At 43.8% G+C, this 19,107-nt stretch overlaps 1 protein-coding gene across 1 annotated transcript in view; it reads left to right on the forward strand.

Moving 5' to 3' along the window:
• FXYD6 (FXYD domain containing ion transport regulator 6) overlaps window positions 1-19,107 on the forward strand; it is a 232,128-nt gene that overhangs the window by 112,422 nt on the left and 100,599 nt on the right. Inside the window, exons 2-3 of the mRNA XM_068242193.1 lie at window positions 6,312-6,365; window positions 15,431-15,472. Of these exons, the coding sequence (XP_068098294.1) occupies window positions 6,317-6,365; window positions 15,431-15,472 (91 nt within the window). The 5' untranslated portion in view covers window positions 6,312-6,316. The remainder of the gene's footprint in view (window positions 1-6,311; window positions 6,366-15,430; window positions 15,473-19,107) is intronic.

Genomic DNA, 19,107 nt, shown 5'->3' on the forward strand with positions numbered 1-19,107 from the left:
CTTGGTGTCTAGTGCTCCTCTTCGCTCCCCTATACAACCCCCTGGTGTCTAGTGGTCCTCCCTCCCTCCTTTATATGGTTCCCTAGTGTCTAGAGTGGTTTCCACCTCCTTCCCTCCCCACTATGCAGAAATTGGCCCAGGGCGCTCTGGTATGTGAGTGCACAACTCTCTCCACATCTCTAATCAGCGGCACGCTGAGCCAGCTGTAATGGCAGTCTGGGTGATGCAGCATGATCAGAACTTGAGCCACATCACCTGGGCTGTCATTACAGCTGGCTCGGTGTGACTGTGATCTGATCTCCATCCTCATCCTTTTGCTGACAGGAGGAGGGACACGGGGCCATATAGTATCTCACAAAAGTGAGTACTCCACTTACACTGAACATATAACACGTTGATATAAAGTAGTCTGTGTACAACTTGTAGAACAGTGTAGCTTTGTTGTCCCATCAAAATACCTCAACATGTAGCCTTTAATTTCTAAACTGCTGGCAACAAAAGTGAGCACACCCTTAAGTGAAGAATGTCAAGATTCTGTCCAATCAGACATGTTCTCTCCCGGGGTCATGCCACTCGTTAGTTTTACAAGGTCTCAGGTGAGAATGGGGAGCGGGTGTGTTAAATTGGTGTTATCGCTCTCGCACTCTCTCATACTGGTCACTGGAAGTTCAACATGGCACCTCATGGCAGAGAACTCTCTGCAACAAAGATTCTTGCTCTACATAAAGATGTCCTAGGCTATTAGAAGTTGCCACTAACACCATGAAACTGAGCTGCAGCAAGGTGATCAACACCATATAATGGTTTGACCAGGACAGGTTCCACTCAGAACAGGCCTCGCCATGGTTGATCTAAACAGTTGAGTGCACATACTCAGTGTCATATCCAGAGGTTGTCTTTAGCAAGTTAACATATAAGGGCTGGTAGCTTTGCTGCAGAGGGGGGGGGGGGGGGGGGGGCAGAAACTGGTCCCCAGGGCAGCATTCCAAATTATAACTACCCAAAATACACCTCCGAGACGACCGATGCCTTGTTAAAGAAACTGAGGGTAAAGGTGCTGGACTGGACAAGCATTTCTCCAGACCTAAACTCTATTGAGTATGTATAACATCCTACAGTTTCATCATTGAGGAGTGGAGGAGAATTCCACTGGCAATCTGTGAAGCTCTAGTGAACTCCATGTCCAAGTGAGTTAAAGCAGTGCCGGCAAATAATGGTGGGCACACAAATACTGAAACGTTGGGCTGAATTTTGACATTGTTCACTTAGTGATGTACTCACTTTTGTTCCCAGTGGTTAAAGGGACTCTGAGCAGTGCAGAAACTATGGAAAGATGCATATCATTTTAAAGCTCTCTTTCTCCTCTTTCCAATGATATATAAACCGCCGCCCTACGCCTTTTAGTTTTCGCTATTTTCGCGATTGAAATTGCAGCGGCCGCGATTTCGATCGCGAAAATAGAGAAAACTAAAAGGCGTAGGGCAACGATTTAGGTGTCGTCAGAAAGAGGAGAAAGAGAGCTTTAAAATGATATCCATCAAGCCATAGTTATATTGTATTACACAGGACAACACTTTTCCCAGTGTCAGCAGCTCCATTCTGCTGAATGGAGCTGCTGACTTTGACAAAAAGTCGCCCTGTGTAATACAATATAACTATGGCTTGATGGATATCATTTTAAAGCTCTCTTTCTCCTCTTTCTGGCGACACTTAAATCGTTGCACTATGCCTTTTAGTTTTCTCTATTTTCGCGATCGAAATCGCCGCCGCGGCAATTTCAATCGCGAAAATAGCGAAAACTAAAAGGCGTAGGGTGGTGGTTTATATATCATTGGAAAGAGGAGAAAGAGAGCTTTAAAATGATGTGCATCTTTCCATAGTTTCTGCACTGTTTGGAGTCCCTTTAAGACATTAATGGCTGTCTGTTGAGTGCGAGAGTGTTTGTTGTAAATCAACTTCCCAGAGGATATTAGCATGGGACCCTCTGAGGATATTGGCGTGGGATTATTAATTACAGGTAAGTATTTCTGGATATTTAAGAATATTACATGACTTTTTTGTCGTTTTTTTTGGAAATAAGTAAGGGGTACTTCAGAACCGCTATACCAATTTCACCTGGGGGGGGGGGGTTTCCCACCACAAACCACTCCAGGGCCTACACCCACAAGCATGGGGGTAGCTAACCCAACCCTCCTCCTGGGCACCCGAGGTGTGGATGTGCCCCTTGTCCATGAATTTGACAAGGGCTCTGTGTTAGAGGAACAGGCTTTGCTGCCCCTCTCTTCCAGAGTTCCGCATTTCATGGACCATATGGGCTGGTATAGTTCCGGGTACAGAGCCCCACATGGACCAGGCTCTTAATTCTTGCAATTCCAGCCTGCTTGGGGGACAAGGGGTTAAAGAGGCTTGGGAGGGGGAGACCCCACACTGTCCCTTTTCTTACGATGTGTATATAGTACTCGAAACCAGTATGTTTTAAACGAAATGAAGGGTAACCAAGCTCTTCATACCCGGGGCTTCCTCCAGCCCCTTGCAGCCGACATGTCCCACGCCACAGCTCCACTCTCACTGGCCGGCCTGGGGTCCTCGCTGGTGCAGAACCCGACCTCGCGAAGTCGCCCTCTGCTGCGCCTGTGCAAGCGCCACTGTCAATCACTCACACGTGAGCTGGAGTGTTCTGTGCAGGCGCAGAGCTAATGTGCCTGCACAGAACACTCCGGACAACGTGGACTTGATAAGTAGAGCTTGATTACCCTTCATTTCTTCATTTGACTGACATTTACCGTACTTTAAACTGTGCTGCAGCAAAATGCCATTTTCTTCTTTTTCTTTCAACGTTTTAAAAATGATTTTCTCAAAAACTACGTCTTAAATAAAAATAAATAAAATTAATTTGTTCCCACTATTCTCCCCAACTTACATAGAAAAATTGGTGGTGTTAGAATGTATGGGGGCTTTGCAATTAACTGTGGAAGTCAGTGGTATTGACTCTAATGTAAATGGCTGAATTCTGTGATAAACTACCACATACAGCCCCAGGCGTCAGGGAGGCATCCTGCCCACCCCTCTCCCTCCCTACCTCACCACCCCTAGTTCACCTTCATTAAGCGGTGGACGCCTCCTAGAGCAGGAAATTCTCGCCGGGTCCCCTTGCCTCACAAACCTCAGATCGCGACCTGCAGGCAGTGCCGCAGTGAAGAGAGGACAGCAGCTCATAGCAGCGCATATGCTGAAGGAATTAATTACCTCCGGTATACGTGCATCCTCGCCAGTTTGCCTCAGGCAGCAAAAAATCTAGAACCACCCCTGCCCACATAGACCATATAATGGTATGTGAACACCTCAATGCATCAATCCAGGGCAAAATGACTCCGTTTTCTACGATTTGCAAACCCTGGATTGATTTTAGAGATGGGTTGGGTCTTCAGTCTACACTACAAGCTTAAAGAGACTCCGTAACAAAAATTGCATCCTGTTTTTTATCATCCTACAAGTTCCAAAAGCTATTCTAATGTGTTCTGGCTTACTGCAGCACTTTCTGCTATCACAGTCTCTGTAATAAATCAATGTATCTTTCCCTTGTCAGACTTGTCAGCCTGTGTCTGGAAGGCTGCCAAGTTCTTCAGTGTTGTGGTTCTGCTATGAATTCCCCCTTCCAGGCCCATCTATGCACACTGCCTGTGTATTATTTAGATTAGAGCAGCTTCTCTCTTCTCTCTTATCTTTTACAAGCTGGATAAATCGTCCTCTGAGCTGGCTGGGCTTTCACATACTGAAGAATTACAGACAAGGGCAAAGCTGTTTGCAGGAAGAAACAAGCAGCCTGAAACTTCAGTGCATGAGAACTGCAGGGAGAAAGAAACACACAAATGATCTCTTGAGATTCAAAAGGAAGGCTGTATACAGCCTGCTTGTGTATGGTTGTATTTTCTATGTGTGGACATACAGTACATCAACCTACTTCCTGTTTTGGTGGCCATTTTGTTTGTTTATAAACAAACTTTTTAAAACTGTTTTTAACCACTTTTAATGCGGCGAGGAGCGGCGAAATTGTGACAGAGGGTAATAGGAGATGTCCCCTAACGCACTGGTATGTTTACTTTTGTGCGATTTTAACAATACAGATTCTCTTTAAAGGAGTACTGTAGGGGGCTAGGGGGAAAGAGTTGAACTTACCTGGGGCTTCTAATGGTCACACGCAGACATCCTGTGCCTGCACAGCCACTCACCGATGCTTCAATCCAAGTCTCGGGTTCTTCTGGAATTTGCTACTTTAAAGTTGGAAAAGCACTGAGCCTGCGTGGTTGCTTCCTTGCTCCCGCCGACGTCACCCGGAGTGTACGGTGCAGACCCAGTATGGTCTATGCCTACGCAGTACGCTCCTGGTGACGTCAGTGGGAGTCAGGATGCCATCGCACAGGCGCAGTGGTTTTCCGACTCTAAAGTCGCAAATTCCAGAAGTGAACCAGAGACGGGGACCAGAGCTTCTATGAATGGCTGCGTGGGCAAAGGAGGTCAGCAATAGAACTGGACTCCTCTGACTTTAAAGAGGACCGCCACTGAAAATAATGTAATATAAAAAGTGCTTCATTTTTACAATAATTATGTATAAATGGTTTAGTCAGTGTTTGCCCATTGTAAAATCTTTTAAATCCCTGATTTACATTCTGACATTTATCACATGGTGACATTTTTACTGCTGGAAGGTGATGTAGCTGCTGCTTGCTTTTTTGGCAGTTGGAAACAGCTGTAAACAGCTATTTCCTACAATGCAACAAGGTTCCCAGACAGGAAACTGCCAGGAATACCACAGTCCTCGGAGTTTCTTGTGGTTGGGGTTTCACCACATTATCAGCCATACAGAGCCCCCTGATTATCTGTTTGTGAAAAGGAAAAGATTTCTCATGGGAAAGGGGGTATCGGCTACTGTTTGGGATGAAGTTCAATTCTTGGTCACGGTTTCTCTTTAAAGACTTGTGTGTCTTTAAAAGGTATTAGTTTTACTAAACTTTGTTGTTTTCTACCTACTTAAGACTTGTGTGTGTGATTTATTTCCATAGCATGTGTATATGTGTATGATTAACTTGCTGCTAATTATACACATTCCATGGAAATAGATTATAAGCCTTTTGCAGGGTCTATCCTTCTGCCCCCCCCCCCCCTGCCCCCATTTGTCCTTCTTGATCTTGACCCCATCAATTCCATGGACTAAATCTGACTTGAATTGCTGAGTCTCTGTAAAATTGCATGATCATGCATCTTTTACCCTGTTTGGATGTATAACCTTGTGCTATGTTGTATACCCGTGTGCTTCCTCTGTCTGACAACCCGTGTGTACATTGTATGTATCTCTATTTATTGTCCAGCGCTGCCGCTGTGTAATATGTTGGGGCTTTATAAATATAATTAATAATAATGCCTTTTGGATCTTTGATGATTTTTGCTCCTCGCTTTTCATGACTCAGTCTGCAATGTTTGGGATGAAATTAGTTTCTGGGAACATACCATGATTAATAACAGAATTGTGGTCATGGGACCAGATCAGATCAATAATCGATCAGTTTCAGGGTGTGGCTGCTTTATTACAGCTAAAATGTGTTGCGGTAGATTAGTAACCGGTCGTGGTGCGTGCATAAAGATGTTTTCTTGCTTTCTTAAACTTCATAGTCTTTAAGCCAGAAGAGTTATCCTTTGAAAATGGAGAGAAAGACTCTGTGACGTCAATGCAATCTTTTTTCTTTTTTTTCAAATGGGTTATTTATTCTGCAGCTGATTTTTGTAAAATTGCCGTTTATTACAGTATATTTGTACAGTATATGAATTTGTCACCAGCACCAGCTGCACAGTAGCACTGTGGGATCATACTGACCCCTAGTGGTGATGTGTTATCCAGACAGCTTCTTGTTAGCTCTGTTATGTCATTCCTTGCTTCTCCTTCCTGATATATCAAGTTTTCACTTTGATTTCCTGGCTTTTTGGAGGATTACAAATAATGTCACTAATGGTTGTATTCAGAATTCACATTTTTTTTGTAGTGTGGATTTGGATTTCTTTCTGTTTATAGTTCACTGTTGAATTAATATTTTAATACATTATTTAAGGCTATACAATTATACATATTGCTGTGTTTTTAGTAGTTTATTGCTGCACATTTGCATATGTAAGTGTAATATGGCAATTGTAAATGATATCCACCTGCTGTTAAACTATGTATTGATCTGAGACATATCTATGCGTTATGAGTCCCATGAAAGAAAAGTGCATTACAAATGTTTTTGTATTGTATATTAACACTTGCCTACTATTTCCAGGGCTCATGGAGGCTGCTTTGATCTTCCTCTGCTCTGCACTGGTTCCTGTACTAGGTGAGTACATCATATGACACAACATAGAAATGTTGAAAGCTTTTGACTTTTGAAAGCTTCATATAGACGGCCTTTTCTACTCAAGAAATTGTATTTTTTTATAAGTCTGTATTGAAATCTGTACTGTCTGATTTGTACAATAAAAAACATATCAATCGAGTCACTGTGATCTCTTGGATCCCTCTTTGCCGTTTCCACTGCTCCCCGCCGCGATCTTGGCTTTTAATCGCCAGTTCTAGGTAGTGTTTACAAACAAAAAAACATGGCCAGGAAGTGATGTTTGTGTGTGTGTGTATATATATATATATATATATATATATAATGTTACAGTATACTACAAGTTTTTATTACATAGTGAATCTTCTGCACTCCAGTCGGGGATTCTCACAGTTTCTCAGCATGTGACAGGCATCCCCCCCCAGCCTCACAAACTGCATCACAGACAAGCTGAAACTGAGAGCAGAGATTCTGTCTGTGAGTAATAAGCAAAGCACACAGAGCCTGGAGGAGGCGTGCATAACTTGTATTCATTACAACAGAGACAGCCCATTCATCTCTGGGTCGACAAAGCTTGACAAAGAAAAGACGATATATTACAGAGACAGTGCAACTAGAAAAGTCTGCAGTAATCCAGACCACATTAGAACAGGTATAGGAGCTTATAGGATAGAAGAAATAAGGCTGAGAGTTTTGTTACAGAGTCTCTTTAATTACCTTTTACCTTAAAGTGACACTGAAGTGAAAAAAGCGTATTATGTAATGATTTTTATATCTAGTACTGTTAATTAACAGAACATTAGTAGCAAAGAAAATAGTCTCATATTTTAATTTTTAGATATATAGCTTTTTTTATACCATTGCATAATTCTGTCATATTTGCAATAACAAGCCACACAGTATTATAATCTATAAAACAAGCAGAGCTAATGACCCTTTTAACTTCCCAGCAGTAAAAATCTTATCTAAATCTGTCTCTGACTGTTGCTGCACCATTGACTTATAAGTGCTCCAGAAAACAGAGACCCAAGTTAACTTACGTTAACAACTATAGTTTCTTAACTCTTCCTGTACTGGGAACAATATTAGGCTCATATCTTTGCTACTAATATTGTATTTCTTACCCGTACTACACATACAGATCAATATCTCATACGTTTATTTTCACTCCAGATTCCTTTTAACTTCCTCCTTTTCCTGGTTTTCTCTATCGGGTCTGTAATGATGACACTGAATTTCTCCCAGTCAGAACCTATTCTGTTATCTCTGGAACTTCATTGTTTATGAGGCTGTCAATCAAGAATTTGAGAAGGTTTTTGTAATTGCCAGTGACCTGGCTGCTGAGGACACTAAAGAATACAAGCGCTGAGCGAGCAGGTACTCACTCACTCAGCGCTTGTATTCTGTGCTGAGGGGGCGCGGCTGGCTGGCACTGTGTAGTTCATCATGTGGGTGGTCATGTGGAGCCGCCCACATGACGTATAATAGAGCGCACGGAGTGAGGGCGGACACGAGCGGGGCTGTAATCCTGCACAGCCACGGCTATGTGAGCTGCGCAGGAGTTCGATTTTTAAAGCGGCGATTCTGCTAAGGCGACCCTGTGGAGGGTCGGGAGCTACAATGTAACCTGGATTAGACTGATAAAGCACCTGATAGTGAAAAGGAAGGTGCTGTTCGTCTGCTTTAGCAATGAGGTACATAACTTTTTCTTAAGCAATTCGCCTCGTAAGTCCTTTAAAGTGGACCTAAACGCAGAACGTCCTCTCTGCTGTAAAAGATACACAACAGCATAATAACCTTTAAAAAAAAACATTTCTTTGTTACAGCTGTTACAAATCCTAAATAAATCTGCACAGTTTCTCCTTCCTGATTCATGGAAGCAGACATATAGTTTACAGCCTGTACTTTCAAATGGGCGTATCTGCTTATCTGCCATAGGCAGTCATGTGACACGGGGAGATCAAATTACAACTTGTGATTCGACACAAATGAGGGGAATTACACAGGCTAAACTCTTTAAAGAGAGTCTGAAGCGAGAATAAATCTCGCTTCAGACCTCATAGATAGCAGGGGCATGCGTGCCCCTGCTAAAACGCCGCTATCCCGCGGCTTAACGGGGGTCCCTGATCCCCCAAATCCCCCTCCGTGCAGCGGGGGAGCGTTTCCGCATTGGGGCAGGGCTAACCGCCGCAGCCCTGCCTCCCGCGGGTCTATCAGACGCATACCTCCGCCTCTCCCCCGCCCCTCTCAGTCTTCCTTCACTGAGAGGGTGGGGGAGAGGCGGCGATGCGCGTCTGATAGACACGCTGAGAGGCAGGGCTGCAGCCGTTAGCCCTGCCTCCAGGAAGAGCAAAATTTACGACCAAGTTGGTCGTTGATTTTGCAGGGGGGGGGGTGAAGGGACCCCCGTTTAGCCACGGGATAGCGGCGTTTTAGCAGGGCACACATGCCCCTGCTAACTATGAACTCTGAAGCGAGATTTATTCTCGCTTCAGAGTCTCTTTAAATACATACAGGGTACATTTCTGTTATGTTTTCCTTGTTGAGTGTACTTATGTATTTGCCCGTCAAAAACGTCTATATCAGTCCCTACCTGGGATATGGGTTCTGTAAGATCTGATTGCAGCAGACCGTAGCTCTGTCTTGCAGCGACTCCTCTGTAAACATGGCAAAACTGTTTCATGGCAGATTAGGAACATGTATGCAGGGCCGGATTTGTACTTTCCAGTGCCCTAGGCCTGCAGTCACCAAGCGCCCCCCCCCCCCCCGAAAAAAAATTACAAAAAAATTGTCCAACACTGACTAGCGATCATTAGTTTCAATTGACTCATTTCAGTTGTGCTGCTCTGCCCCCCATTCAACAAATAATTCCTGTAATTTGCGCTCTTGCCCGAATGTGCACAGCAGCCGATAGTGTTCAGGACATGCATACTTGAGAAATGACGCTGATGTATGACTGGTACTTGTCAAGAATACATATGAGCGCTTTGAGTCCGACAGGAGAAAAGCGCTATACAAATGTTCAGATTATTATAACACTGTACCGGCCTTGGTTGCTGTGCACATCTGGGCAGGAGCGAGAAATTACAGGGGAGTGCGAGTGGCCAGAGCATGCGCTGCTTCTTTGTCCTCTGTGAGACTGGCTGCAGTCAGAGCCACACACAGGTGACAGGGAGCACGAGTGGCCAGAGCATGCGCTGCTTCTTTGTCCTCTGTGCAACTGGCTGCAGTTGGAGCCACAGACAGGTGACAGGGAGCGCGAGTGACCAGAGCATGCGCTGCTTCTTTGTCCTCTGTGCGACTGGCTGCAGTCAGAGCCACACACAGGTGACAGGGAGCACGAGTGGCCAGAGCATGCGCTGCTTCTTTGTCCTCTGTGAGACTGGCTGCAGTCAGAGCCACACACAGGTGACAGGGAGCACGAGTAGCCAGAGCATGTGCTGCTTCTTTGTCCTCTGTGCGACTGGCTGCAGTCAGAGCCACAAACAGGTAACAGGGAGCGTGAGTGGCCAGAGCATGCGCTGCTTCTTTGTCCTCTGTGCGACTGGCTGCAGTCAGAGCCACAGACAGGTGGCAGGGCAGTGCGATGGAGAGAAGCCCATCCAAAACAGAGAACAGGTAAGTAGCAAACATCCTGTTAGGACCCACTTTGGCTGTTCTGTTGTAATTAGAGTGGACCTGAACTCAGAACTTCCTCTCTGCTCTAAAAGATACGCAACAACATAACCTTTAAATAAAAACATTTCTTTGTTACAGCTGATACAAATCCTGCAATAAATCTGCAGTGTGTCTACTTCCTGCTTTTATGGAAGCAGACATATTTTTATCATCCTGTGCTTTCAAATGAGCTTAGCTGTTTTGGCAGTCAGGTGACACAGTGTAGAGATTAAATTACAACTTGTGACACAGAGGAGGGGGAATTAGACAGGCTCTCTAAATACATACAGGGTACAGTTCTCTGTTTTCCTTCTGTCCTAACTCCTGTGCAAGAGTTCAGCTTCACTTTAAAGCATCTGAATGACATTTATTTATATTTGCTGAAAAATCTATGCATCTCTTTTGAATGCTGAATGTACATATGGTGGTGTGCTCTAACATATTGGCCGTATACGGGAACAAAGTCTGAAGAAGGCTTATTTAAATTGCCTTTAAAACGTTTTTCAGGGTAAATGAGGCATGTAACATCATGTTTTTTTAATGATGTGGGGACTTAAAATCCCTTTCTCTCTCAGATGGGAAATTCGAGTTTGCTCGGATAGTGCTATTCAGATTTTAAAAATATTCGAATTGCTATTCAAAGTTCAGATAGTGGAAAAAGTTTAGATTATCTGGGTAGTTCGGATACCCAAATATTGGATGAGCACCACTGCTCAGGTGTCATTTAAAATGACAATTTAGCAATGAAAGGGAAGAAAACAGCATTTTTATCCTGCAGTCTCATAGATTTTAGGAGCTGGAGCACAGAAAATGAGTCAGGAAAGAGTTAACTAAGGAACAGAAGAGACCACTGCTAGCTAGGAAAAAAAAAGTCTTAACAACAGTCATAAATTAGAATTAGATAGGTCAGTGTCAAAGTTGTAAAAAGAGGAGAAGAAACTGCAGAGCTCACTGATGTTTGGGAATGCTCAAAACTCAGCGGAACTTAGTTCTATCTGCTTTGTAATGTAAATCTCTGGTATTTCTCACATCGATCTGTAAGTCTATCATACAAAGAAAGGAATGGATTATCAGATGACCGTTATGATTGATCCTGATTGTTTTAACACATCAGGAAGTGAGAGAGAGATGCAGGGATTGGGAAACTCTGGAATTCAGCTATTAGTGCAGAGCAGGGCGCTGGATGGCTGCGCTGCGGGAACAGAGGAGATGATTTACTTTGACATATGACCTCTTCTCTCTCCAAGTCATGCCGCCCTTCTTATCTTATCTAATTTTATCGCCCTAGGCCGTGGCCTTTCTGGCCTTTCCAGAAATCCGGCCCTGCATGTATGGCCATAATGTCTGTTCTATCCCCTACATTTCTCATACAGTTCGTGGACATCACAGTGGCCACTATGCTTTGTTTACAATGTAGGCATTGCAGATGGAAACAGAGGCTTCTGCAGCTGAATCTCAGCAGAACATCCCGATTAAATAGTACTGTAAGCATATCTGGAGGGTTCTCATGGCCACTTTGCTGTACAAGTGCACTTAGAAAGAATTTGAAACATTCTGAGCTGATAACTTCAAGCACATTTTTTAAGTATAAATTACAAATATTATTTAGATTCAATATTCAGTCCTAAGACACTAGGGGCTTGATTCACAAAGCGGTGCTAACCTGCTTAGCACGTCTAAAGTCTTTAGACGTGCTAACCAGGGTGCTAAGTAGGTTAGCACCGGATTTCTCAATCAGATCGCGCGCTAACTTTGCGCGCGCAAAGTTTTACGCGCGCTAAGTTTTATGCGCGCTAAGTCCCATAGGCTTTAATGGGCACTTCGCGCGGAGCACTCTGTGCAGTGCGCGCGTAAAGTTTTACGCGCGTAAAGTTTTATGCGCATAAAGTTTTATGCGCGAAAAGCTTGTTTAGACGTGCTAAGGGGGTTTTCACAGGCGTGCTAACAGTTAGCACCGCTTTGTGAATCAAGTCCTTGATGGCGTTCCTTTCTAAATGTGTTTTGTTTCATAAGTCTATGAGTTTCATGCTCAGTTTCGTTAGTTTATTAATAAAACAGTAATATATAAAAAGAGTTAGATGATACGTTCTATATAACGTCCTGTATAATAAAACCCCTGTGTCTTTGTGTCCTCCTGTGTCACTGTGTCCGTGCGTTTTCCTAGCGCTCATGTGCAATACGCTGGCGGACTTGGGACAGCAGGAGGACGGGTGCAGGAGGACTGGTGTGTGCACAAGGCTGCACTCCTGCGCATGTGCACGGCTGCGATGTGAGCAGGAGCCGTGTGCGCCTCCCGCCATGCAGGCATGCGGCCTTTGAGGGGGGGGGGGGGGTTGGAGATGGGGGTGAGGGGGTCGCGGCCGAGCCCTAGCGCCCGTTTTTAAATCTTTTATTCTAGTTATAGCAGAATCTAGATGACCTGTTACATTAGGACAAACTACAATCCCGCCTCTTTGCAGAGTGTGTGACCTTCTCCTTTGCTTTTTCTCCACTAGCACAAAGTATCTGTTAGTCCATCTATAAACATTGAAAAAAAGAAAGGACAGATCGGGGGCCCATATGTTATGTATAGACAGAGAATCTGAGATGTAGGTCATTCATTTTGTTTAACCTCCCTGGCGGTAAGCCCGACCTACGTTCGGGCTAGCCACCGGAGAGGATCGCATGGCCCCCTGAGGATTTTTATAAATACATTTGTTTTAAATGCTTAAAGGGGAACTGAAGAGAGAGCTATATGGAGGCTGTTATGTTTATTTCCTTTTAATCAATACCAGTTGCCTGGCAGCCCTGCTGGTCTATTTCTCTGCAGTAGTATCTGAATAAAACCAGAAACAAGCATGCAGCTAGTCTTGTCAGATCAGACTTTAAAGTCTGAACCACTGAAACACCTGATCTGCTGAATGCTTGTTCAGGGGCTATGGTTAATAGTATTAGAGGCAGAGGCTCAGCAGGGCTGCCAGGTAACTGGTTTTGCTTAAAAGGTAATAAACAGGACAGCCTCCATATACCTCTCTCTTCAGTTCCCCTTTAAGCTAGTACTTCGCTAGCTAAATATGCCACCCAAGTGCCTCCGCTCTACCCCTGATCACCGCCGTTATACGTACCCCCCAGGGATCCCGCGATGGTGCAACCTCCCAATCAGCTCCAGGCTTCACTATGGGGAGGATCGGGACTGCGCATGACGTTGACGACTGAAGCTAAATAGTGAAGCTGCAGCTCTCGCGGGATCACGGACGGGTAAATATTGCCGGCGGCGATCGGGGGGATCAGAGGGGTGCCGGAGGACTTGGGGGCATATTTAGCTAGCGAAGTGCTAGCTTAAGCATTTAAATCAAATTTTATTTAAAAAAATCCTCCCGCGGACGCAGCATCTGAAACTGCGTACCGCCAGGGAGGTTAAAAACAAGAGAAGTGCTCCCTTATACACATCATCTTATAGAAATATATATATTAGAAAGCCAAGCTAAAAGTACCCAATGTGTTTCGTCGCATCAGGTTATTCACTTCATCAGGAGAAAGAAGATCTCAGCTTGAGAATATTGCAATGAGAAATTTTGGTCACTAGTTCATAAAATCCTTACTTGTATGGAGTCTGAATCCAGATCAGGAGTCAGTTTCATATCAAATCTACGGAGCAAATTTCTCTGTGTTACAATGTTCAGAGCTTGTTCCAAAATGGTGCCAAACCACCATCTACAATACAAACACTGGTATATCTTGGGGAATAATCCCTTAATGAATATCTTCTGCAAGATCCCGCAGTCTCCCCCCACTGCTCCCCGGGGCACCTGCACTGGTAGCTGTAGATTAATCGCTCACCCATCCCGGCGCTGCTCCGTCCGTGATGTCTCTAGCCACGCTGCCTGCCTCTTCTGTGTGAACCAGCACAGGCTACACACAACACTCCCCCCCCCCCCCCCAACACACATGCAGCCACCATTCACCTCCCCATAACATAACATTTGTGGCCAAAATTACTCCCCTTCCCACCCTTGCTCCCCAGTTCCCAAAACAAGTGTGGGGTGCATGAATATTTCTGCCCACAGGGTGTGCCGATTGATGGTTCACCCTGCTGCTGCTGAAATGTTGTTAAATGCTATTCCCCTTCTGAGTCGTAGCAACTTGGAGGGACACATAACTCAGGGTACAGCTATTGCCGGCACCCGAATTATAGTGAAAGTCCCACCTCGCTGCTATAGACCTAATAACATTACGCATATAGCGGTGCCCAAATCAGGCACTACACAGGCTAGAGCGAACACCAAGACAACCTGTCTCCCTGCCCTCCCCCCACTTAACACACACACACACTTTCTCCCCTAATTGGCAGAGAAGCCCAACAGAGCTTTACCAGCACCAAATCAGTCCACTCTGACGTTTACCGGTACCGCTATGTTCAGTGACATGCATCAGGAGTAGTGCGAAGCAGAGGTATGCTATGAAGAGCGACCCAGCGCTGGAGCAGGTAAATCTTTGCTGGGCCACTCTGCCAATTAGGAAATAAGGTGTGGGAGAGGAGTCAGTAACCAGTTGTGACCCGTCCTGTATAAGGTATCCAGAGGTGCCCCCCTACACATACACAGTATATGGTAGTCAGATGTGCCCCCACAGTAATAGTCAGAGGTGCCCTACAGTATAAGGTAGTCAGAGGTGCCCCATCCAGTATTAGTCTGCCCTCTCCCCATATAACACACACATAACCAGAGCGAGAGACAAAGTGACGGAATTTAAAAGCCCTATACATAAATTGTTACCTTAGGGACTTAGCATTTAAAATATGTATGCTATAAAGGTGCATTACTATTATTAATGTGCAAATAAGGGCTTGTAATTATTGATAGTGTACAATGAGAAAACCCAAAATAAAAAATGTAAAAAATGCATTTCTAAATAAAATATTGTCACCATGCATTGTACTAGAGACACAATTTAATGTTGCAATAACCAGGACAATGGGCAAATAAAATGTGGAGGATTTATCTACACTAGCACGTTTTATTTTAAAACTATAATGGCTGAAACTGAAAAATTATTATTTTTTTCTTCTTATTCCCTTAAAAATCATACAAAATAAAATAATTCTTAGCAAAAAGTACCACAAATAAAGTCTAATTTGTGGCGAAAAAAACAATGTATAGATCATTTAGGTGTGATAAGTAGTTATACAGTTATTGCCAAATTAATGGAAGCAACTCTAAAATGTGAAAATTGGTCTGGATTTTAAGGGAAATCCCCTTATTGGTGAAGTGGTTAGATAGATAGATAGATAGATAGATAGATAGATAGATAGATAGATAGATAGATAGATAGATGTGGGCTACCTGCATGTGATTTATTTGCCATTACATTTTATTATTTATTATTATGACTGTTGTTTATGTATCAATAAGTGTATTTGTTTATTTGAACAGGTGTCAGTGAAAAAAGAAGTGAACCAGATCCATTTCATTATGGTAAGACAATTGCCGTCTGCATATAATCTATATTAAATTGTTATAAGACAACAAAAAATGGATCTGAATCGGGGTTGTGTTAAGATGTTACAGTATTTCTCTTTCTGTGACTTCCTGTCTCAGGGACACCAAGGGGTGGAATATGAACTTTGAGTATGAGAAAAGGAGGTGAAGATCAATAAATACCTGAGGTTGTAATTCATTGATAGACATGGTTAATGAGATACTAATAATAGAGTGGATGCAAATGTAATGTTAATTGTATGCAGCTTGGAATCAGACCAACCAGACAGAGTCGCTGTCCTTTTACAATACCATTTGCCTGGCTGTCCTGCTGATCTCTTTGGCTTGCACACCTGAGACATGCATGCTGCTAATCAGAGCAGGATCATCCACCAGGCAACCTAGGCAGTAGCTTGAGGCCTAGAAGGTGTCAAGAGGCACACCTACCACATTTTTTGACATTTCTCCAGTTCAATTTACCAAAAGGACCACAAGGGGGCCCCAAATCTACTACATTGCCATTACAGCTTAATCCAGCTCTGCTGCTAATCCAGGATTTCAGTCAGAAACATTTGACCTGCATGCTTGTTCAGGGTGTAGGGCTAAAGGTGTTAGAGACAGGTGATTGCAATGTTGAAAGGGAAATTCTCCATATATCCTTGATTGTTCGAACAGGAGAAAACCATTGGCAGCAGGTGTGAATGTTAAATTGATTTTTTTCACGTTTTGGAAGCTGGAGAGAGATGTGTGCTATGATGTTATTGGAGCATCAATGTCTACATTCTCCTGCTCTAGGACTAGCAGAGCAGACACAGCAGCAGCTGATTCGTTTTTCTTACACCTTCGGCAGGCATTCCTTTTTTCAGTATGATGGCCAGTCTGGGCTCCCTGAAAATGATGGTGAAACCAGTCAGTGGCTTCCTGTGTTACCTAAACTTTTAGGGCTCATTCAAACTATGCGCGCTGCCGTGCGTATTTTGGCAGCACGCATAGTGTGCGACGCGCAAGAACGGTAGAAGGGCATAGGCAGCCCTTCTACCGTTCCCATTATATGTGCTGCACAGCAGCGTGATGCGTTAACGCGCTGCTGCATTTTTGGGAATCGCAGCGCAGATGGCGTGCGATCGGACGCGTTGCGTTCCAATCGCACAGCCATCAGTGCTAAATGATGTGAACGAGGCCTTAGAGTTGTCCATCATGCTGAAAGGGTGTTGGTCACTGCTTTTGAACATACTGTATGATTATCTAACTATTTGCTACCCACAATTAGTTGTGTAAGAAGGGGTTGCTCTCAGGAGCTCGGCCAGCATGGCATAGGATGCCACCTGTGCAATAAGTTCATTCATTAAATATCCTCACTGCTAAATAACCCGCAGCCATCGGATAGTTGTACTATCACAAGGTGGAAACAATTGGGAACAAAAGCAACTCAGCACACGGTGTGCAGAAGTCACCAACTTTCTGCAGAATCAGTAACTACAAACTTTGTATGACCATAAGTTTACACACTATCCTTGCACTGTCACTGTCTTGAGTTAGAGTGCTCCGTGAAATGGGTTTCCATGGCTGAGCAGCTGTATCTAAGCCTTACATCACTAGGTGCAATGTAAGGTGGTGGATGCAGTGGTGTAAAGCATGCTGCCATTGGACTCTAGAGCCATGGAGATGCGTTTTTTGGAAATGACAAATCATGCTGTCAATCCAATGGACGAGTCTAGGTTTGGAGGATGCAAACAGTACTTGTTTAACTGCATTGTGCCAAGTGTGAAGTTTGGTGGTGGGGCGATTATGGTGTGGATTGATTTTTCAGGGGTTGACTTCACCCCATAGTTCAGGACTGTGTCACTCTTTCTATGTAAATCTATATATTTCTCTACTAAAAAAATGTGTTTGACTGACTCTAAACTTTATTCCCATCCTTTACATTGATATATTACTAATTTCAAAATGTTAATATGAAGGAAAATGAACCAGGATAGAAAGGACCAGTGTGGTTTGAATTATAAAACAACATATTTTACTTATGAAATCTTTATGGTATGCATGACAATGGGTGTGACTGGGCGTGATTATGGGTTTGGCAGGGGCATGGCTTAAGTGTCCCTCTTTCTTATCTCAAAAAGTTGGGAGGTCTGCACTTATGTGTCTCTATTCCACGGCAAAAGTAGCCTACAGGGGTGATTATGAATATTTCCACTGAACACATTCTATACAGGAAAATTAATTTCATAGCTAATCAAACTGTAAGAAAAGACGGACTGATCCATCTAGAATAGTGAGCCAAATCAGCTCAACCTCAGAACTAAAAAGGAACAGGGTTCCACTAAACAGACAACAGAGAGAATGATGTTGGATAAGCAGCAACTCAAGTAGTAACTACTTGAAACACTATGCCTTGCCTCAGCTGGATTGCTCATACAGCTTGTGACCCATCAAACATGAAAGAAGAGACGGCACTCCACTGGCTGCAATCAAGGTGCTATGTATTCACGAACAAGAACACTACATGTTACGGAGGAACACCCTCCTTCATCAGGTGTAAAAACCACCTGATGAAGGAGGCTGTTCCTCCGTAACATGTAGTGTTCTTGTTCGTGAATACATAGCACCTTGATTGCAGCCAGTGGAGTGCTGTCTCTTCTTCCACTAAACAGAAGTGTAAAGAACAAAGATGACCTTCACAGGACAAAATCAGAAGCTGGAAGCCCAGCGCAGCTTGAAGTAAGCACAGCACTTGTTTGAGAACAGAGAGATGCAAATATCTCATGCTGCCAACTGACAAACTGACAACAAGGTATTAGTGGAGCTGAATCCTTGGATAAGAGCAAACAGAGCCCTCTGCTGGTGCAAGAATGCTAATGCTGCAACCAGGAGAGATGCTTATTCCTATTACTAAAGATTAGTCATATTACATACACCATGGGCCTGATTTACTAGGTCCCATCTTAAAGGGGAATTTTTAAACAATAACACCCGTACAAGCAATTATTTATGTGTTATAAAGTGGAAAGAAATAAAAATAAAAGAATGTTAAAAGCTGGCTTAACTGCTCCAATCACGCATTTCCGATGGAGCTGCAGAACAGATTACTCACTTGCAGGGGACACAAAATGCAGCTGCCACCCTAGCTCCAATATTATACTCTTCCTGCGAGTCTGTGGAAGAAACGCTGGTAAGTTTCAACTGTCCACAGCTACCTCGTCAGCTTAAACCACAGGTGATATTTATTTTACTTTTCTTTGCTGCTCTTACAGCAGTTTAGCACCTACAAGCCCCCAGCACTTGTGCAGGCTTAGCCGGGGACACTTCCACCCTGCTGCTCCCCTTCCAATGTACTGCATGTGTATGTAACGTCTGACATGCGCAGTACATTGGAGGTGGAAGAAGTGCCTGGAGCGCCAACAAGTGATGGGGGAATATACTGCACTACTGCTCTGCAATTTCTCCATTTATTTTTTGACACAAGGAGTGAAAGTGGGCTGCAATCTATGTGTATATGGCCACCTTTCTTAATGAATTAAAGGATAGGACGTGGCCCAGTCCACCATTAGATTTGTGACCGTTGAGTTAAGCAGATTTTCCAATTGTGATGTATTTCTTTACATGTTACTGTGTCATGTCTTTTGGTAGCT

This window comes from Hyperolius riggenbachi, chromosome 6 (assembly GCF_040937935.1).
Source record: "Hyperolius riggenbachi isolate aHypRig1 chromosome 6, aHypRig1.pri, whole genome shotgun sequence".
Lineage (NCBI taxonomy): Eukaryota > Metazoa > Chordata > Amphibia > Anura > Hyperoliidae > Hyperolius > Hyperolius riggenbachi.